Genomic DNA, 22,917 nt, shown 5'->3' on the forward strand with positions numbered 1-22,917 from the left:
CACTCATAATTTCCTGCCTTTAACTGCATTGTCTTAAGTGCAATTTACGAAAATCATCCTTGCATTTCTGTAATTATTTTCCATTTTCAACACTGGGTTTAACAAAATCCCCAAATAATCTTTAAATATTCAATTATGGAATTATGCAATCTCTCAAAACTCTTTTAAAAAGAGTATTTGGTTCATCTTTTATTACAATATGCATATTTGTTAATTTAACACAGTTATGATGATTTTAATCTGATTTTATATCTGATTTTCAGTGATCCTGTTTTAAGATCTCTAGTTCAAATATTGACTTTTCACTCCAAATTGTGTATCTACAAACCTACTCCAGCTCTTTAATTTTAAGACAAATAGAGAATTAGGAAGCATTCACATTTTGAAGTTTCCAGATTTTCACAAAAATGAAACCAAGCTATGCATCAGACTTTTCTAGCAGAATAAAGGGCATTCTTGCAACACATTTTGGAATCCCAGTGAAAACAGCAGCATTCTGTCAATGGTTGATGTCTGACAGACACAAAGCAATAGTCCAAAGAGATCTCAGTGTGACATTCAGTTCCTTAGTGAATGAACCTCTTAGTGAACATTCCTACACATGTTCTGAACACGTAATCCAGAAAATTTAGCACTTACAGATTTGCTATTAATGCATTAGAAGATAAATTAATTTGTTACTGTGATTTTGTTCTCAGTACTCACCTTCCTGTTAAGTGAATCTTAGACAGTACTGAAGTGGTCAATCTCACAAGGAGTGCCTTTAACAGCCAAGATGCCTATTTCAAAGGTTAACATGCATGTTTGTCCTTCTCGCTTCAACTGGCTCCCCATACCTTCCCTTGAGTATTCACTCTTTCATTTAAGACTGGGTCAAAAATGTCAAATGGACTTCTGGCAATCTTACTCAATTCTTTGTAACAGATGTACATAATTTAAACCTTACTTTATTCCTTACATTCTCCTCTACTGTGCTATTTCTTGGCTGCTGCTGTTTGCAGGATCCATCCTCAGTCACAGGAAATCAGTTTTTATTTTCAGGTGTGTTGCCCTATCTCTATCAGAAAGGTGTACAACACACTATATCCTTCTACCAGTTTGGGAAAGGCCCACAATGAAGCTTCAATGTCTCCTGCCTCACTGACTACAACACACATTTTCCCTTGCACTGACAAATGGAACACTGGTCCAACCACAACCACTCACCATCCTACAAAGAACACCTTTTCCCTAACTCCCTGACCACCTCCCATGAGTCATCTCAGTTTCTCCCCACAGGTTTCTCTTTTACCCAAAAAATGCTACTTGTTGCCTTCTGAAAATCTTTCACAGTTTCCTTCTTCAGCTTACACCCTCATGCTGCAGTAAGTTTTTAATTCTTGCCTTATCAGCTCACAGTGACAGCTTCCAATAGATCTGTTTGTGTCTTCAGTGCCTACTGGTCACAGATCCACGATTTGGAAGAAGCACATCAAAAATCATCAACACAGACATAATCCAGAAATGGGCCCTTTACATCCTTTTTGCTATGGAAACTGTAGTGAAAGTTGCAGTTCCTATTCTATTAGCGTTCAAAACATTGCATATAATGTACAATGAAACAGTCCTCCCCCATCACCATACTCTATCAGTTTACATTCAGTATGGCATTTTACATTTTTTATTTCAATCCTACACAGCTGGAACTAAATCTTAAGCTCAAATTATGCAACTTAACCCATTAACTGGGAGATATTTCCATCTTCTAAGCAATAAAATATAACAAAAATTCAGCCAGCAGGACAGGTATGCAAACTTCAGCATAACTCTGCATTCACATATTTGCGTGTTTTTATTTCTTACCTTCCTTTCCCACAATACGTAGGCTTCAAGTACTGTTCTGTAATATTAAGCAATTTCATTAACATCCCAGCCAATGTCTGACTGAGTAAATACGAAACATTTTACCTGTACAATTACTTATTCTGTGACACTCTGAGTTCTTACCTTAGTAAAATTATTTAAGTGACCTAGTTTTCTCATATTTGACACACCCTGCAATTTGGCCACATTTTGGAGAATCTCTCTCATATTATCACAAGGGTCTGAAAAAGAAAAGAGGGTATTAGCAGATACAGTAAAAGAAAATAAAAAAGAAGAAAAATCTAAACATGCATTCAACATGAGGATTCATAAATACAATAGGTACTCTCCTGGTCTCAGTAAGGGATGCAGAGCACTTTTGCTCCAAGAAACATCAGTCTGATTTATGCTAAGGACCAAAAACCATGCATACCTGAGGTCTGTACAATAAATGCTAAAGGCCATGGAGAAGAGATACTCTTACTTTAAAGCAGATTTTAATCAGTATCTTAGATTTGCAGTTGACAAAGAAATCCATTTAGTGTCTGAAATGCTAATCCTTACATCTTGTAAGTGAACAATTTTACTGTTAATCCCCTTGTAATTTAAACAAAGCTGAAAAACAGAATTTAAAATATAGCATGTTACTGGCATCCCACTTTATTCCTTTTTTCTCCTCCAGACAAAGGGTTGGTAGGTTTTGGAAAGATGAGACCTCTTTTCTCCTCTCCACATTACTTGCTCTCCACAGTGATGCTTTAAATAGAGGGCTAGCCCTTTCCAGTGACATAGTAAGTTAACTACAAGGCAAACAAATGCCTTAAGAATGTACTCTTCTTTCTTCTTAAGGGCCCACCATCCCAACAAAAACAGATGAACAAAAAAATGCCACCCAGAAACCATTATTCACACACCAACTGATGACCCTGCATAGAAAACAGAATGAGTATCATGATGAGAAGAGATGCTTTTGTCCCACTTTTGGAATTAAGGCTGAAATTGAGGCACAGTGGAACAAGCTGCACAGAGTGAGGCTGGGCCTACAGAGCTGCACAACTGCACTGTTAAAAGACAACACAGTAAGTTCAGTATGTGGTGGTACTGCAGTAGGGCAGTTTTTAAAGGGACCTATTTAATGCAGGATTCTCATGGAGTTTTAGATTAGATACTGAGGGTAAGTATCAGCAGTTTGTGATAAATGAAAGGCTAACCTGAAGATGTAAACGACAGAAAGTAATACATTACCAAAAAGAAAATATAACTGCATTACATAAAATGAAGTTGTTAGAACAAGTCTGAACACCAGACATCTATAAGCAGCAAAGAGACAGCTTTTGTGTGTGATGTCCCACACTAACTTCAGTAGAGAAAAACTTGCCTCCTACTACAGAATGGAACAGCTACAGCTGAGTTTGTGGCGCACATAGAGCCTTTTATGTTCCTGTTACTTGTAAAAGTGTGTTTGCGTATTTTTCATTATGCAAAGGAAATCAAGCATTAGAGATGTAAAGAAAGCATAATCTTCACTACCCCTCTACAAACCATGCTTTCACATCACTTCCTGTACTTTAAAAACTTAAAGAAATTTAGAATGCAAACATAAGTAGCAATCTTACTAGGATAGGTGTTTGGAATGTGTTTGGACAGACACAACCTGTATTTGCACCACCACCAGGAATCAATACATGATTTAAAATTACAACACTTACAGGTAGGCACCCCAATTAAAGTGTACAAACCTGTTAACCCACTGTACTCAATGAAGATTTTGTCTATCAGCCAATGAAATCAAATGCCATCAGCTTGATTAGCTGCTAGATGCTTACTCAAGGGTAAGGTAAGCAATTATATTGACTATGGTGTTTATAATGAAACTTTAGCACATATATAGACATGCCACTGTCACATCATATAATTCTGGTAATTTTCAAACAAAGCATCAGTGAGATTGTGGGAAGACAAGGTAAGCCTTAAATGTGGGCATCACTGTCTATTAGCACCAGCTTGATGTGAAAGATTCTTTTCCACAAATCTACTCAGACGCAAAGTCAACCATCAGATACACAATGAAATACACAACTACCTTGCACTGCTGTGCAGTATGCACAGCAAACCAGATATCTAATAACTTTGAATTTAAATTGGAATACGTGCACGGACCTCTTCACATCCCCAGGAAAAAAAGAAAAAAATATTTTATATGATTACAGAAGTTAGAGACAATGAGAATCTTACTGGATCTATACCAGGTTTAGGATTCCTCTGCACAATTTGCTTTTCCAGGGCTTAACTCAGTTTAAGAGATTTGCAATAGCATAAGACATAAAATCATGGAATTGTTTGGACTGGAAAGGACCTTAGGATCACCTAGTTCCAACCTCTCACCATGGACAGGGAATCTTTCACTACTACACAGGTTGTTCAGAGCCCCACCTAACCCGGCCTTGGACATTTTCAGGGATAAGCCTCACTGAAAACAAGTAGTTTGGATTAGTTAACAGCACTACTAATAGCTTATATCATAAACTTACTTTCAAGAGAAATTAACAGGAGAGGAAGATGGCTTCCTCATAATCTGGTTTCTCTGAAAACAGTCTGGCTCATATCTATACTTTGGCTTGCCTTTAATAATGCGTGGGAATTTCCCTGGCTCACAACACTTTTGGATCTGTAGAAGTCCCCATTATGCCACAAGAAAAGATCCTAGGTGAGCAGTTTTAGAGCAGCATAACTTTCCAAAATGACTGAAAGTATGTTTTGACTTTTAAACTGCAGATGGCTACATATGCACAACAAAGCCCTACAAAAACTAAGCTCACCGTGCAGACAGGAAAGACCACAGGACTAGCCCAGAAAACCTCTTGTGCAATAGCAATGGACATTCTTGTTCGGCTATCTGATAAAGCTGGCATTAACTCAGAACTGCCCAAGTGGTCCTGTGGAAAAAGGCAGTCAGTTTGAATATGAAGAAACAAGGACACAACGATACTACAATTTCCCATATTAACAATTCTGTAGCAATGACAGATCTGTATAATAAGGATGCCTAAAAAAAATGTATACTAAAACCATTTTCCTCTATTTTTGCATGAAAAACTGCAGTTATGCCAACTTTTTCCTCACTTTGTCCTCTTTCAGTTGAGGAAAAATTCATTTTTAGAGACTAAAAAGTTTGAGGAAAGACACGTTTGTGGTACTTAGCAGGGCAGTCAGGTATTTCCCAGAAGCTTTATTAGCAGGTAAGTAATTTGAAGCAAACAAGGGACTCCAGAGCAAAAGCTACAAAACTGTGAGAAAACTCAGAACATGACAGACATTTCCACTACTGAACTGAAAATATAAATAGAGCAAGTTAGCTGTCGCACTCTTCAATCCTATCAAAACCAATACTGCTGCGGAAAGAAAAAAGACAGTAAATAAAGACCCTCTCAATAGTATATTACCTCAGAAGGAATTAAAATAACAGAAGCCATTTGGTCAAACACTGTCAGGTGAAGTCTTGTTTTAAACTTCAGAAGAACCTTCTCACAAAAGGTATCCTATACAAAAATTTAACAAAATAACTGTGACATACTGGCTTCAAGGTAAGACTGGCTATCTTTTCTTTCCTTCTTCTGAAAATGCATCATACATTACAAAGAAGTAGAAAATTTATATTACTTACTCAAATGTGACTTATTTTAGTAAAAGTAAAGCCATCAAGGAAGGTAGGCCGGCCTAAGAAAACTTCATTTCACAGATGTAAAAGAATTTGAACAAACCAATGTGACTTTGTAAGTGGCGATTCAGTTTTTTGCTAGTCTGTCCCTCACATTGAAATGGACTTGGAAATAGACTAAATACATCCTGGATTCTCACAACTAAGCCATGTAGCTTTCCTGTAATCACAGATCAGATCCAGGACCGTCTGTCTTCCTGTCAAAAAATCTTAAAAAGGCACTACAAAATACCAGGTAATACAGAAATAGCAAAAAGCATAGTGCAAAATCACAGACTGATTTTACAAAGAAATACCACAGCCTTAAGATTCTAGTGTCATGGTTAACAGTTCATCTTGGTGTTGACAAATACTTTTTTGTTGTTGTTTGGTTTTCTGCTTGTTTTGGTTTGTTGGGGTGGGTTGTATTTTTTTTTTTTTTTTGTTTGTTTGTTTGTTTTGGGAGGAGGGTTGTGGGGGGAGAGAAAAGGACTGTTGTTGCTGTTTTAATAGATTCACAGAATATTCTAAATTGTAAGGGACCCACAAGAATCACTGACTCTAACTCTTTGGTAAATGGCTCATACAGAAATTGAACTCAAAACCCTGGTGTTATTAGCACCATGCTCTAGCTCACTGCACTCATCAGTGTTGTATGTGTTGTTTTACAGACCCTGCTTCATATCACTGCTGCAGAGATTTCTTAGCTCTTACTCTCTAGCTCCTCCTATTTTGTATCTAAAAAAAATAATATTAAGTAGCTTATTATTTTAAGACCCCCTCAAAAGTCTGTTCTTTCCTGATTCACTTCATTTATTACTGATACGCTGACTTTTATTGGGAGGAATTTCTTCACTCACAGGGTTGTCAAGCACTGGCACAAGCTGCCCGGGGAAGTAGTTGAGTCACCACCCCTGGAGGTAATTAAAAGATGCACAGACATGGCACTTAGGAACACAGTATAGTGATGAACTTGGCAATGTCAGGTTAGACTCATTCAACAAAAATGATTCTGTGATCTCCAGTTGGCCCACAGCAACAACCAAATATCTTCATATTCTTTCCCATGGTGCTTCCGAGGCTGGAGCTGTGCAAAATGACTAAACTGATCTTCCAGCTTTCTTCTAAGAAGATGTGCAACCCCTTACCTCACTCTCCTTCTCTCTCCTGTCCTGCTGTATAATACACCCTTCTTGTTTACACTACTTCAGCATCCATCTTAAAATTCACAATAAAATTATCCTGCCAAGAGTCTCAGTAGAATCCTTTTCTTGCATATCTGGCTGTGTTAGTTCTCTACCGAGTTACTGATTCAAACTGAATACTATATTCTTACAAAACTCACTCATAAGTAGCTGTGCCACTGAGCCATTCACAAGTAGCTTAGTGGAAGCAAGACATACCTGTTCCACGTGACACTCAGTAGAAAGAAGTCACCTTTTTTTTTCAACTGGACTTTACAACTGGAAAATTGTCCCAATTATTGTACACAAAGCCACTTTGCTCAAATGCCATCTAAAACCTTCTTGATACATATAAAAATTGCAAGTCAGCCCACTTGTGTCCTGCAGCAAGTGCTTACCTTGCTCATCAATATTCTCATTTTCTCTGTCTGCTTTTTGTTGAACAGCAAAAACTTTTAAGTAGCAGTAGTTGTTCTGTTTACTTCTGTTATATGAAACAGTTTCTCACCCAGAATTCTTTGCGCTAACACTAACTGTATAATCTATAGCACAGAGCAAAGTTGTCTTTTTTTATAAAAACTCTAGCCTCATGAACTCCGTCACTCTCTATGCCTAGAAGTAATTCACAGATGCTGTATATCAAAAAACTCCAAGGGTGTGTTGTTTGTTTTTAAACTCTCATGACCTTTTAAGGCTTGACTCATTTTTTCACCCCTTCAAGACTGTGACATTGTTTTCTCCCAGTGAGAACCATGACACATTCTGACAGATCCCATTCTCCAGAGAGAAAAATCACAACAGTAGTCCAGCTACACAAAACAGCTAGCGCTCCATCTAATGCAGGGATGAAATAGGACCAGGAATAGCTATATTAGCACAAGCAACGACTCCTTTTGCCTGACAGATTTAGCAGCATTGTTTGACCACATTGAGTAAGCTAGAAGCATGCCAATTTGCTGTTCTGTTATGCATATGTGAATGAAAAAGGAAAAAAAATGAATGGCAAGCTTTAGCACACAAATAATTCACTAACTCTGAAGTCAGGAGGAGTTAAACTGAGGAGTGTGTATTATATGCATCAATTGGTAGGTGCTGTAACAGCACACAGTACTGTAGAGTAGCCGATGTGTATATATATTCAATAACTCTCAAATGAGAGACTGACGTCACAAGAGCAGCTGATGTCACACCTACTAGAATCACAAGGCCAAAAAGTGAGATAAAAGATTAAATACTTTTAAATACTTCCTTTAAAGAAGGAAGTTGTACTTCATACAGTCAAGCATTGACATACATGAGAGGTTATCTTCCTCTTACTGAAAGAATCACAGTCATGATTAGCTAATGGACCATTCTGATGAACCTCCTATACACCCCTACATTTATTAGATATTTTTAAAGTGTAAATGCCATGCAACTGAATATTGTTAAACTGTTCTTAGCTTGTTAAAGTACATGCTGTCAAAATGAAGGAAGTTGAGTGAAATGCACCAACTTGAAATATGAATGCACTGTTCTCCAATTCCCCTGAAACAACGAGTTATCAGTTATTAAAAGCAGTGAAACATTAGAAATCAGTTACTTAGAGATGCCTATGTATAATTATATGATAAGTAATCAGCCTCCTAAAACACATTTTAATCAAGACCTTTAATAATGAAATGAGACATCAATAATAAGTAATATTCTATCATTATCAACTTGTTGCTAAAAAACCCCAAAACAGGACACTTATGCAATATTCTTGATATTAAAGTATTCTTAATTTACACTTAATTCAAAAGGTGCAAACTGCACTGTATATTCTCACTGCATATGCACTGCATATTCTCACAAAACCTGAAAGATGAGAAAGCTACATAAAAAAAGCAAACTCCGCAACACAGATCACTTCCGTATTACTTGTATTAGCACATCAACTCTACTTTGCTAGATGCTAAAAAACCAATGCATGAACACTTTACATTCAACGTGTGATTTTTGAAAACACAGCATTACATGCTTAGACTGCAGGGATGTCTCGATTTATAGTGTACAACCAAAAAAAATGTCCATTTGTAGTATCAAGTTAATATAGTTATGTTGAAAAATGTACTAAATACTAAGCCAGATAGATATCCTCTATGAGTATAGTTAAAATTCTACTATCATACTTCAAGCCATAAGGTGGGAAATACTTTGTATTCTATGGCTTGCCAAATAAGACTTGGAAATTTTATATTAAAAACATTCACGCACATATCAAGTTTTAACAGTTGAGAGTAACCCCTCAAAAAGTACCTATGACTAAGAGTGATTTCAGCAAAATGCATCTAGAGAGTTATTTAGTTTGAGTCTCATAGCTTTCATGAGGTAACCATACAAAGAGTACTTTATTTTGAATATAGGTAAGTTCTCATAACTCATGCATGTAAAAACAGAAAGCAAATAAAAACTAAGAACTGTAACTATTTTCTCTCTTATTGCTTAAAACAAGTTATGAATATATGAAACTGGCTCACTAATATGGAAAAAAGTACACATCCTCTCTTTCATGGCAGTCAGCAAAGAAAGTCTCAAAATTTAATCATCTCCCTACATCACTTGGGTAAAAAGCTCATACAGAAAAACACCTATGAACTAGAAATCAGTGGAAAAGATAACACATTCAAGGTAGGATCCAGGAATCACTAGAACTTCGGATAAACAGGAAATAATTTATCAGGATTACTTTGGTACACATGCGCTTCTGAAAACATAAAGTAAAATTTAAATGCCTACTGTCATTGTACAGATTTCTCTTCTGCAGATGTGCCTAGATCTTGCAAACTAAAGGGCTTTTTTTTTTAAATTTTAATATTCCTAAGTACATATAAAAGCGGCAGAAAATAAGCAGTTTGTCAGCTTGAAGACCAGCTCCAAAATGGACCACTTTCCAGAATGTGGTCTTATTATTTCTAACGAAGACATTGAGATTATACCTGTGCAAAAGCCATTCTTATATCCCCACCTAGGAATTATGTTAATTATTGCCAACATGTGATCTGTATGGCAGCTTTGTAAACAGCATTGCTTTACTGCTAAAACTTCTAATAAATGGGTTTCATAGCTGAAATGTTAATAGCTTTCCCAGGACAGAAAGAGAAAACTGAAGGACCATTCTGAAGGATAACTATAATGCTGACTTGAAAATTAATTGCATACACTTTTTGATAAACAACCTATTCTTTAAATGCTTTACAGCAGTACAAAACCTAGTGTCCTGCATAAACTTCCACGAAGACCAGTTATAAAAATAATATTAAATAGTATTAGGTAAGACTATGTAAAGTACCAAGGCATATTAAAAAAACAACTCTTAAAAAAAAAACCTTGTCTATTCATAGAGACAAAATGTTTCATTTAGTTCTCCATTTAAATTTACAGTTATATCCAACTCCCAGGAAGACATATTGATGACAAGAATCATAGCAATAAGTCTTGATATATATCTTTGTGACCTACAAACTTATTCCCAGCTCCCCCGCCTCTTGCCCCTCAAAAAAAATCCCTCCAGAATGTCATCTCTCTGCACTACAAGATACACAACTATAGCTATGGCATATTATCATGACTAAAACCAAACTAGAATAACAGTCTCTTGAAATTTTTACCATGACCACCTGATAATACACAAATTATTCTGGAATACAGTAAAATTCAGGAAGAACTTCCTTTAAAATTTCAAAAGCTCAGATGTTTAAAAGAAAAAAAAAGAAAAAGAAAAAATAAAGGAAAAAAAACTGTGAGGGTCAAAATGCTGGAAGCTGGGGAACATTCCATAAAAAAAAAAAAAGAAAAAGAAAAAATAAAGGAAAAAAAAACTGTGAGGGTCAAAATGCTGGAAGCTGGGGAACATTCCATAACTGTGTGACTATGCATTTGCTTGCCCTCTTGTTCTGCTCTCTTCTCTGCAACAATTATCAACTACTGCCAAGGTTGGAGTGACCCAGTATAACTGTTCTTATGGTCAAGAGCCAGTAAAAGTCATCTCCAGATTTACAAATTTGCTTATGTCTGTACACAAATCAATTTAATACTTCCCAGAACATCAATGATGAATTGGAATGGTAAATAGGAGTTTATTGTAATGGTTTAGAAAATTATCTTCAGTTCCTCCAATCCATTTTCTTCTTTTTTGCCACCATTCCTAGAAGCAGAAATATCAGGACGGTTGTAATTTTCAGTTGTTTTAACAAAACGCTGTGCCTTTTTGACATCTTGCAACTAGTATTTGGAGAGTGGACCAGGCAAATCTGCTTTCAAAACCACCCAAGAGAATTTTGATCACATATTTCTAAGAATATTATCAAACTGAAATATGATCTTACTCTGAGGCTATTTTCCCAATTAGCATTCTGATTCTTCTCTGCATCATTTCAGTATGTTCAAGAACCTGAAAGCATAAATGTTGCACGGCTCTTACCAATAAACTCAAAGCTGTCAGGAAGTAGCCACTGTCCCCAGAAACATCCTGCTACATAGGGCATCATGTAAGAAGTCATTCAGCATTAGCAGATGTAGGATCACCCAGTGTGCCGATAAAGACATGAAGGACAATTTGCATGACACGGAAACACTGAAGTAATAACATTAATACAGGGACACAACTAGAAACTACAAGTAATTCACAAACAGCACTGACTGGAGTAGGAAACATTTAAACTGCAGCAAATGTCATGTGCTAATTTCCCCACTCTAAAATGATATATAACCAGAAGATTTCAAAACAGTGCTGATTGATGGCATTTGTGGGCTTCATTTCCTCATACTAAGGAACAGGAATTCCTTTTGTCACACAGGTAATACTGTCACATTGCTGTGATCAGTCGAGACTTCTACTCTTTCTCCTAGAAAAGGACAGGAAGTGTCAATCATATTTGTAGATTTCACAAGATCTAAATACAATTCTCTGAAGACAGAAGACACCTAATCTATTGGTCAACCTCAACTTAGAAAAACCTATCCAGCTGAAGTAACAGGCTAAGCTAAAAATTGAGCTGCAAATGCCACTTTTATAGAAACAGAAAGATTTTTTCTATTTAATTTTTTTGTACCTCATGAAAAAAACCCAGAAGTCTACCCGTGACACACACATATGGTTTGCATAAAGAAGGAGATGAACACATTCTAAATTCTCTAGATATGAGGTTGCTCAAACTGAATTCTGACTTCACTGATGCACAGGAGGTAACAAAGGAATAAGATTACTTACAGATTTAATAATTTGTTTTTAAATAAGTAATTTCTAGGCAACAGCTGTTCTTGATAGTCCTCCATTTTTTATGAAGTAATTATTTTTAAATAAATGTATTTATTTATAGTCTATGTACACTTTAAGCAGTAAACCAATCTCCTATGCAGCTAAAAAAACCCAAACAAAATCCGTGTTGTTCACCACACACCTTTATATGAATAGATTCATTAAATTATTCCTTGTTACTCTTACTGTGTATATTTCCATAAGTCAAGGCCATATTGTTTTGCTTTAAACACCTTAACTCTAAGTATAAATATTTCCTACCAATCATTCAATAGACTCAAATCAACAGAAGCAGTTAATTTCACAATGAACACATATGCAAATAGGGCACAGAGATGTACTTACTTCACTTCAGCCAAACAACTGCTAACTCACAGGAGACATTTCAAAGATGGCGAGTAACAGTCATCTTTACCATTCTGCTACCCTTTTTCTCTTGGACTTAAATGGTTACTGAAAGTATAACTTATAAACAGCATGAAATTATGATCTCTAACCATTTTTGCAACTGAAACAGAATTAAAAACTTCCATTTTGCATCTCAGACAATTAAAAACAATTCTACTAAACAAGCAAATAAATAAATAAATAAACTTAAAACTCTATTTCTGAAATGTTGCAGGAGCAATTAGATGAGTGACTTTTCAGATGTACCCAAACCCATAGTAGTAGATGACAGTTTAACTAAAATAAGCTTAGAAAAGTCTAGGGAAGAACAAAACCTGTAAATTTAGAAAAAAAATCTCCCCCTTTAAGAAAATGTTTACAAAGGCTAACACTCAGATTAATTTTTTAATGAACAACATTGATTTGAAGGCTATTGCTGTTGAGGTAGAATTTAGGTGAAGAGATTTTTTCATTATATTTATTTATGCAAACTTATGCAGGCCACTGGTGAAAGTTAGAAAGCTTTCAAGTGTGTGCTAGCAAAATTCAGTAACATAACTAAAAAATATAACTAAGTATTTTTTGTTTATTTTTTAGGACTGGGTTTTATGTTTGGTTTGGGTTTTTTTTTTTACTCCATTTTCTCATTTATGCATCTTTACTAGTGTTCCTCCTTTACATCAGATGCAAAGATTTGATGAATACACTTTTTCTGAAGTCTTGCTTCCAAAATTTTCCATCACCACACTAGATGATAGGCAAATGAAAAAAAAATAAAATTTCTGCAACATAAACAAATATACTAACATTACAGACTCTTAAACTAGAACCGATACATTTTATTGTCACAGTTACAAGTGCTCCAGTTAAAAATTTGCCAAATACCAGGCAGGACTTCTGAAGCACTGTTATGTCACCTACTATTCTGTATCAGAACTATTCACAGCACTGATCAGTATGTGAATTCACCCACACTATTGTAAAAGCATCTGCCCGCCTGCAAGCAGGTAAAACACTTCCAAAGAAAAGCAAACTTCTTACTTTACCTGATCTTTTGTGTAGTTATCTAAGCCTCAAGACACACGTGCTTGTCTTTGTTGCAAGAAGGTAGTTAGTATTAAAAGTAGATGACTTGTGTTTTAAAAAAGAAACCTCAGAATGAGTTTTAGTATAAAAATCAAGAAAAACTTATCTGATTTTAGTACATTCCCCCAAGTCAGTTGTCATTTCAACATCAGCTCTTAAGCTGTCCTGTAAAGCTCTTGAGCATTGCTCCTTTCTGTAGTGTCAAGAGTTTGTATGGATATTAAAGAGTAGGAAAACTGCAATTTTAACTAGGGCTATTTCACTTCTTTCCACTTTAAAGTAAAGTAACTGTACCTGATGTTAAGTGTCACTTTTATGTTATTAGGGTAAAATTTCTGAGATTACTAGGTAACTGGTAAAGTACAGATGATGGTCATCAGCTTGGGCAAGCAATGCATTTCTTTATGGACAGGAGATGGCTGACAGAGCTTCCTTGTTGACTGTATTTATGATGAGGGGTGTGTTTTAGATTTAGACAGCATCTACTCTGGATAGGCTCTAACAGAAAAAAAATGCTGAAACTAAACACTGCTCTAATCTCTAAGTGAGAGATGCTGGGAAGCAACAAAACACCCAGGAATAGCATTTATGACAAAGACTCAAATATACCAAGAAGGCAGCAGGAGATTTTGATACTTCAGCACTCAGGGAGGAAGTATATTGAAAAAAGTTGTGAAAACACAGCATTGCTTAAACATCTACAAAGGTGTTTGGATCGGTATAGTGATGCTGATCCAAATCACAGAATAATCTCTTGTAATAGAAAGTAGACCTTAGAACGGTCATTTTATTCTCTGACCACAACAGCAAGAACAAAGAACCCCCACACAAAAACAAATTTAGAGGTGCTATACTCAGAAACTTTAAAGACAGATGTAAGTGCAGATCTTCAAAGACATGGCAATACCCAATTCCTACAGAAATCTTAACAACAGATAAATAAGCCATAGGATTTTAAAGTGGTATTTTGCTAAAATTTTTCCATCATTAAAAATGTTCTTCTTGTTTCTAAGAAATGGAAAGTGGAAATATTTTAAGCACACACCATCTTACTAGTTCTGAGAAGTCTTAAGATTATAAAAGCAGTGCTTAGGAAGCAAAGCCAAAGATATAAAACTGTTATTAATCTAACTGGGACAATGCACTATACAATCCCAAAACAACAGTCAACTAAAGCACATGTGCAAGCACAAGTGCAGACAGGACAGTTAAGTGACTTAATTCTGAAGTGCATGTATTCAGCACTTTAACTCTCTTACTTTTAAAACCTATCAAAAGCTTATACATTGCCGAAAAAGTTAGCAGGCCACCGTCATTGATCGCTTTCCCCTTGCTCCTCCTATATAATAAAAAACTTCTACATACAAAAATAATGCAGCATAACGTTTCTCAGTCAGCAAAGCTAAGAGGTCACTCCAACAGCTTTTGCCCCATTGTTGCATACTTCGTGCTTTAAGAGACTGAATTAAAAATGTTACTAATTACCTTCTTATGACTGTTACAGTTTCTGTTACAGATTCAGAAACAAGGGAGCAAAAAAACACCTATTGCTCTGTGTGACTGGATCAAGCACATCCTGGTATAGCTACCCATGAAAATACTGCAAAGTGAGGGTGAAAGAGATCCATTTATTTCTCCACGTTTTCAAGCCAGGCTACATTTCACAAGTACAGGAAGAACCACCTAAAGGCCTTCTGTAACAGACTTGTCATTAGCAATCAAGAACTGCCTCTGAGCCATCAAAAAGTATGCACCAGCCGCCATCTCTGCAGCGGTTTCCCCACTGCCATGCAGCAAGCAATACAAAAGGGTTATTTTTTGCTTCCCCACTACTTGAGCTTTCGGTATCAGATGTGTGCTCTGTTCCTCTCTGCTTCTTCCACACTGATGAAGGAAGCTGGAAACAGTATGGTCATCAAATCTCAAGCTGATTTTGGAAACAAAATTCATCCAGCCTTCTTTAACTATCCCACAAATAACCCTTAAAAATGCCTGACATTTCTGTGGGCTGTAAACTGCAAATAGCATCCCGAGATGTTTGCCCTGCATGCAATGCATTATGATATACCATGTGAGAACATGGACTCAAATACTACATGGTTTAAAATTATGGAAGCACAGTAAGAAAAGTAACATCACTTAGACCACGTGAAGTTAAATGCAACTCCTTTATGTTTTATTATTACCTACATGACAGGAAAAAAAGGCAAAAAAGGAAAGAGCATTTTCTCAGATAACACTAGTCAATTTTGTAATATCAGTCTCAGGGAAAAGGAAAAAAACCCTAGTTTTCTCAGCTCTGTGTTCTCTGCTGTGTTCATGTATGTCCTGTGTTAGAAGACTCAACATCTACAAAACCTCTACAAAATAAAATCGGCTGTACAAGAAAAGTTGATAAACCAAAGTACAATCTTGTAATGCATAATCTTGTTTTTGAATAATAAATGAAATTATTAATGCTTGAGATAGACATGTTTCAGTTGTTTAAAGAGTACACTATCAGCAAGTGAAGACTGCTACCCTCAAAAAAGGAAGAAATGAACACATAATCACACCAACAGCACCCTACTTAACTTCAGTATGCAGTTGGCACCCCTGCACCGGTAAGCAAACAAGCTCTGAAAAATTCCTAATAGGAGTGCAACCTCTGAGCTACAGGATTCCAAGAAAATAGGGATCCCTTGAAGGAAGATGAGCCTGACAACAGATATAAACCATGAGACTGCTCTCAACTAGCCAAGTTCCAAACTACTTAGGCCTTCAAGACGCAAGGACAATAGCCAAAATTCCAACAAAGGAAGAGGTGTTGGTCATCCAGCAGTATAAGGTGATTCAGTTACAGAAGTGAGCAAAGAATCACAGAATGGTTTGGGTTGAGAAGGACCTTTCAAGGTCATGTAGTCCAACCTCCCTGCAAAAACTTAAGAGCACATGAAGTGGGGATGCACACGCCTTTAACAGTGCCCAGAGCTGCAGGAGGTATATATGTGATTCAACCTCGAATGCCTGTAAAACAATCAGAAACAAAAGGTTCCCAATATTTGTATTATGCTTATATACACAGCCATGGCCAAAGTCAGTGGAAAAACCCCTACCAAATGCACTAATCTGGTTGATACCACCAATTGTCATTTCTGGCCTTAGGAAGTTATGAGCTTGATTTCAGTAGTCTAATTAAACCAATCTCTCTCATCCCACTGCTAATTCCTTCCAGATGACTGCAGTGGGAGTTCTACTGGTGGTTGAGTCTGTCCTCCTTTTCCTTTTCTTTTCTATTCTGAACAGGTAATATAACGCAAGGCCAAAACATGAGTGCTCTAAATCGCAATTATTAATTGCAATTTTGTAATCAACAGAATACATGATATACAATTTAACTAGACAAAAGCAATGAGTCTACTCTGTATCTGCACTGTTTTTTCTTACTAGACCAACATTACACACACAAATGTTTATCCTGGGATAATTTTTCCAGAGTTGATCAGCCCTTCAGCGAAGTGGTTTTCTTAAAAAAGGTTTATCTGCAGTCCCTTAGAAGATGGGCACGGCTTAGTGGCTCAGAAGCAAAATAAATACAAAAAAATTCAAAACCAAATGAACAAACGCATGCCAAAAATCCAAACAAAAACCAAAAAACCCACCCCCAAACAAACAAAAGAACACACAAAGAACCCCAAAAGAACCAACCCCACCCCCCATAAAAGTAAAAAACCAATCCAGAAAAAGCAAACCACACACCTACTTTACATTATCACCTTTAACCAGATTAATAATTGTAAAGAAAAAGCTCACACATACCTACACACAAAATGAAGCATTCACCACCATGCAACATGGCTTTCATAAGCATAATGTATCATTTTTAAAAAGGCAAAGCACCAAAAAGCTCCAAAAAGTAAACCTAGTATAGCAGTCATGTTAAAACTTTGTAAAAAGCTTGGTGTCCTCTGGGAAAACATGAGCAACCATGTAACTACAGGACCAGAGAAAAGAGCAAACCAAACTATACAGAGAAATGCAGATCACTCTGCAAGCAGCAAGGCACTCTTCAAGCCTTACTGCTCAAAAAGCCAGGAAGAAGCAGAACTCAGGGCAGCACAGACTGGAGTGCTCTCCCCACATCTATTATTTGTTTCGAAATTCTTCATAACAGCACTGGCCTCTTGCATGGAAAGTGTAGTCACAGGTATGGACGAGTCAAGGTCTAACCTCTAGGATAAGTCATGCCATTACTAACAGGAACCTATCCAAAATAAGGCAGTACCAATATAATTTCTTGTGTTTGTAACAAAGAGGCCCCTGTAACTAGAAGCATATGGCTGAGGCTCTGTTTATGGCAATTCTCTGCTTTCCCAAATCAGATATTTCACTTTAATCAACACAAAGTTCAGTTGTACCAGGAAACAAAAAACATTAGAACATTCTTTTAAGCTAATGCAAACGTGAGCCCTGTGGAAAACTATGTGATCTGCACAACACAGTGAATCAAAACATTGTGCTATTAGTACCAAATTAGGGTAACAAAATATTTAAAATAATTGCTTACATAACTATTGTAACAGCTGGAAAAACAAATACTCGTTGTGTTCACCATGGAAATCAAGTTATCCTCTAGCTTAATGTCTTGCTGAGACTTTTAAGCTTCTTATTTTTGTTTCCTCTTTAAAATGCAATTAATATCTACACAGATATATAGTGCTATACCGTTACTGATCAGTCAGCTGTAGTCTTTCTAACAGAAAATCGAAAACCACTGGGTTTTTAACATCTAAATTTAAAGTAGCTTCTCATGTGATTTCCCCAATGATTTATTCTTTTTGGTAATAGAAGATACATTGCCACAGTGCAAAATACCTTTTTTAATAAAAAAATAAAATGAAAGCACATATTAAAAATGAAGTTTGCATCTTACTCAAGAGCCTCTTTTACAATATTATACACGTGTAATAGTTGTGCTGCTACTACTACAGGTCTCTTGGAATCAGCAGGCAGCTGAAAACACCGCATGGCAAAAATCAATATCACAATGATGGTCACCTATCAAATACTGATTAGAAGATTTCAAACAGACCACATCTCGAAAGTACCACTCCAGCATTTAAATTTCATGTATTGTTCTTTCACCTCAAAATATTTCAGTATGCTACAGAACATTAAAAAAAATTACAAGACCCATTCATTAAAATACTAATTCTGCAGATTTCATAAACGGGCAACATTGCTTACAGTAACAACTTTGTCATGTGCTTAAACTGTTAAGGCCTTCATTTCCACATTTTGCTGATGAAAGCTTCACATGCTTTAATTTTTAAGGACAGCAGTTCTCTAAAGTGATCATGTCCACTGGGAGATAGAATAAGAGTCTGTTTCTTTAAACTGAGGAAACCCCAGCAGTTTGCCAGGTTATTAAAACTCACTTGTAAATATGGTATGTATACACAGAGATAACTTGCAGCCCACGACAAAATTGGTTAATAAAATAACTCTAAACACAGCTTACTTTGTGGGAAAAGAGAATTAAATAACGTATAATGCAGTATCAACAATTTTAAGATGAAAACAGTACTTCTTCTGCTGGTATTTTTACTTCCTTTCCATTTCATAGGCCACTTTTATCTCATTGATTCTGTCATTTCCCTACCGACTTCCCCATAAAATAGATCTATTCAGCATAATAGTCATCCTGGATCTCCTGAAGCAGAACAGTTACACACCAGTATCAACTTCATTCCCTCCCCAGACAAGTATCCTCTACCCACGAAATATCGCCACTTATAGAGCAGTAACATTCAAGTCTGCTTTCTGAATTATACCAGTCTCTTTGAGAGGGTCTAAGTCTTACCTCAGTACTCAGCTAGGCAAGATCACGTTTTGTATCCTATACGTGTGGGTAGGGAACGAGTACCTGTTTGTCTGAGACAAAACTTCTCAGCGTGTAGCAGATATCAGCGCTGTTTCCTTCCTCTTATCATTCCCCCTCCCCGCACCCCCCCCCCCCCGCCACAACAGACCGTCTGAGAGCAGTGGAGGATGTTTGAAGCAATTTAACAAGCAAACGGGAGATGAGTGGCCGCTGGTCTTGGAGCAAGAGGCTCACGGCAAATGGGGTGGCCAGCCGGCCTAGGGCACGCAGAGATACACGAAAAAGGAATGGAGTAAGGAGTAGAGGAACAGACGCCGCTGCCGAGCTGCTGCTCGGAGACGCAGGGCACGGTCGGCCGGAAGGCTGGCCGCCGTGAACAACCCTGTCTGCGAGCAACAGGGGCTTCAAGGGCAGCCCCAGCGGCGGCCGAGCAGCCTCGGCACGCACGGCGGAGAGCAGGGAGCCCCGCGGCTCCGGAGCTGCCCGGGCACGGCCCCGCCACGGTGCCCGGGGAGCGGCTCCCACCCGCGGGCGGCTGCGCTCAGCCCCCGGCGGCGGCCCCGGCCCCGCGCCCGCCCCGCGGCACCACCAGGCCGCTCCGCTGCGCCGCGCCCCCAGCCCGCCTCGGGCGGGCCCCCGCCTCGGCCGTACCTCGGCTGAGATCGAGGGACACGTTCTCCTCGCCGCTGTCGTTCCGACCTGCGGGGACGGGGGGAGAGAGGCGCGTTAGACGGGGGGGGAAGGAAGAAACCGGGGATAAGGAAGAAAAAGGGAGGAGAGGAGCGGGGGCGCCGGGAGACGCCGGCGGGCACCGTGGCGGTGCGGGCGGCGGTGGGGCGGCCCGCGGGACGCTCCTCACCTCGGATGCGGAGGTGCCTGAGCGAGCGGGCGCGGAGCGTCGCCGCCATGTTTGCGGCCCGCAGCCACAACACCGGAAACCTCGCCCGCTCTCGCGAGGCGAGGCGCGCGGCGCCGCCGACGCGGAGGGCGCCCCCGCCCGGCACCGCCCCCCTCACTGCGGGGCGGGGCGGGCTCGGCAGCGGCCTGGCGGCGGAAATCGCTCCTTTTCCTCCTGTGTGTTTGTTTTGTTTTGTTTTGTTTTTGCTGTGTTTTTGTTTGATTCTTTCTTTCTCTCCTCCTCTCTTCCTCTCTCTTTCTTCCTCTTTCTCTCTTCCTTTCCTTCCTTTCCTTTCCCCTCCCGGTTTCTGGGCCTTGTGATGAGGTGGTAATTCACGTGGGTGCGGACCGTCGGCTTTGTACGCCGGATGTTTTCTGCTTTTTTAAAGCGCGAATTAATTAAAAACAGGAAAAAAGAAATAGCTTTTCGTCACTTGTTTGGTTTGTACGTAGCGGGTCTCTCTTTAGTCTCGAGTGCTGATCTACTTCGTAATGCTTATACATTTGTGAAACTTAGTTAATAAAATATATGCAATTTAAAAACAAAACAAAACAAAAAACAAAAAAAAAAAAACAAAAAAAAAACAACAAAAAAAAAAACAAACAAGAACAAACCAGAACCCCAATGTGATAAGAAGTCCCACTGCCAGAAACCGTTCACTGATGTACTGGCTCATCTTTAGGGAGAAATTTAAATTTGCTGATAGCACCCCACACCACACACTGATGTTACAGACACCTGTGGATGAGGCAGATCCTTTAACTCTGACATCCCAAATTCTCTAAATCAAATCCAGCAAATAATTATAAAGTTGAAATGTGGATGTAGCTAGCCATATAAAAATACCTTTACAGGCTTAGGTAACTGCTTTCCTGTTTTCTAGTAAATAATTTTCCAGTCTGAATTTTCCCTCTCAAGGTCTTTTAATTCAGATCCAGCATTACTTATAAAAATCTGGGGATTTTATGTATTCATGAACATTAAGTTTCCTCTCATTTTTTTTACATTTACTGGTTCACTTCTAAAACATTAATACTGATTTAGGAGAGTAAAATAATTATTTGGTAAGACAGAGTGTAAAAACTTTTTGGCATATCCGTTAATGCCAGACATAGAAAAATCTTATTCTATAGCTATATCAAGTATACTTAATTTAAAATATGATCTTCAAAAAACTTCTGCATTGTGATTTTTAAATATGTTAAATATGAAGCTAATGTTTTGGAGGAGCCAAAGATTCTGAAAATTAAAAGCTCTACACAATAAAAGCTCATCTGTTGATAACACAGGAACAGGTTGAACTTCCTTGATCAGGTTCATTAATATGTCTCAGGGCTGTCTTTAGGATCTCATGTCCATGGATCCCTTGACCTCCTGAAAATGCCAAATTAACTGCTGGTGGTAGTAATGCTGCATCCTATTTTCTACAAATTCTGCTGTTGTGTAATTATTTTCACATGACTTTGTGTCCCCACTAAATATTGGTCCAATCTGGACTGGATTTGAACTTGTTATCTATATCTAAAGTGCTTTGGACACTTATGCTAAATGTTACGGCCATTCAGCACCTGCTTCTTCCTTAAGAGATAAAAAGTGTAGAAGACATGAGGTACTTCAAGAGAACCTAAACATTGTATTTCAACAAGGGAGAATAAGAAAGGGCTAGTTTGTAAATCCCAGAGTATTCTTTTGCAGATGTTTTCCTGCAGACACTCTTTAATAATCAAAATGTTACATTCATTGTGGGGGGCTTGAGTTTCCTGTGTCTTTTTCACACTAATTATATTTGGATTTTGCAGGCAAAATTTAGGTTGTCTCTGATAATGACACATAAAAGAATGTCATAATGTCACTTATAAGTGCTCTGTTAAAAGAAGTTTGAGGTATAATTAGTATATGCCACAATTGCAAAAAAAAAAAAAAAAAAGAAAAGAAAAATAACACTTAGATTTTAAATTTTTCATTATGGAGAAATGGAAAAGAGTAAGAATGCATTAACCCTAACTACCACTTAGATCCCCACAAAACAAACAAACAAACAAAGGAAAAAACAACAAAAAACCTCCAACAGCCTCACACATAAGGCTGCAAGGAAAGTCAGGGCTTTAAAATGTTGTGGCATAAGGAGTTCCCACCCTAGTTTGGATGTGTTTTATGAGCTTTTCCTATGTTCTCGTCTTCACTCAAATGTGGGGAAAGAATCACAAAAGTTTATTTAAAACATTTTAAAGTTCCTAGCCTGTCAAATTTTCTACGCACTTTCATCAGCAATTATTGCTCCTGAGTGTGCAGAAGGGGAGAAATATGGAGGTGAAAAAAAAAAATCTCTTTCTCCCTTTTGGAGGGGAAAATTAATACTAAAGAGAAAATTAGTTTCTTCACTTGGATTTTGTGTCACGGATTACAGCTGATCCAGTGTATGGCAGCCTCTTCTATTTATTTTTTTGTCATTCAATGTCTAAAACAAAATACATCAAATCACTATAAATCTAGTCAAAGAAAAGATATATTAGTGGCTAAATGGGGAATCAGAATGCTTCAATTTAATTCTTCATGTATCATTTTTATGTGAAAGTATGGAGTTTAGTTCTCTATGTAGTTTAGTAAATCTCCAAAATGAGACACAAGGACAGACTGTGAAAGCAGAATTTCCTGTGAGCTGCTGGTGTATTTCCTTTC

At 37.7% G+C, this 22,917-nt stretch overlaps 1 protein-coding gene across 6 annotated transcripts in view; it reads right to left on the minus strand.

Annotated features, from left to right (window-relative positions):
* Positions 1 to 20,335, minus strand: part of RICTOR (RPTOR independent companion of MTOR complex 2) — a 74,835-nt gene extending 54,500 nt beyond the window's left edge. The window contains exons 1-4 of one of the 6 annotated variants that reach the window (XM_085568128.1): positions 20,200 to 20,286; positions 19,992 to 20,039; positions 4,662 to 4,778; positions 1,987 to 2,084 (exon numbers count right to left, since the gene is read on the minus strand). In XM_085568128.1, the coding sequence (XP_085424254.1) occupies positions 1,987 to 2,070 (84 nt within the window). In that variant the 5' untranslated portion in view covers positions 2,071 to 2,084; positions 4,662 to 4,778; positions 19,992 to 20,039; positions 20,200 to 20,286. Of the gene's footprint in view, positions 1 to 1,986; positions 19,724 to 19,991; positions 20,040 to 20,199 lie in introns of those variants that run through there. The other 5 variants (XM_021551552.3, XM_085568125.1, XM_085568126.1 and 2 more) reach the window with 5 other exon arrangements.
* Positions 20,336 to 22,917: the final 2,582 nt, after the last annotated feature.

The sequence above is a fragment of the Lonchura striata genome, chromosome Z (genome assembly GCF_050655825.1).
Source record: "Lonchura striata isolate lonStrDom1 chromosome Z, ASM5065582v1, whole genome shotgun sequence".
NCBI classification, from domain to species: domain Eukaryota; kingdom Metazoa; phylum Chordata; class Aves; order Passeriformes; family Estrildidae; genus Lonchura; species Lonchura striata.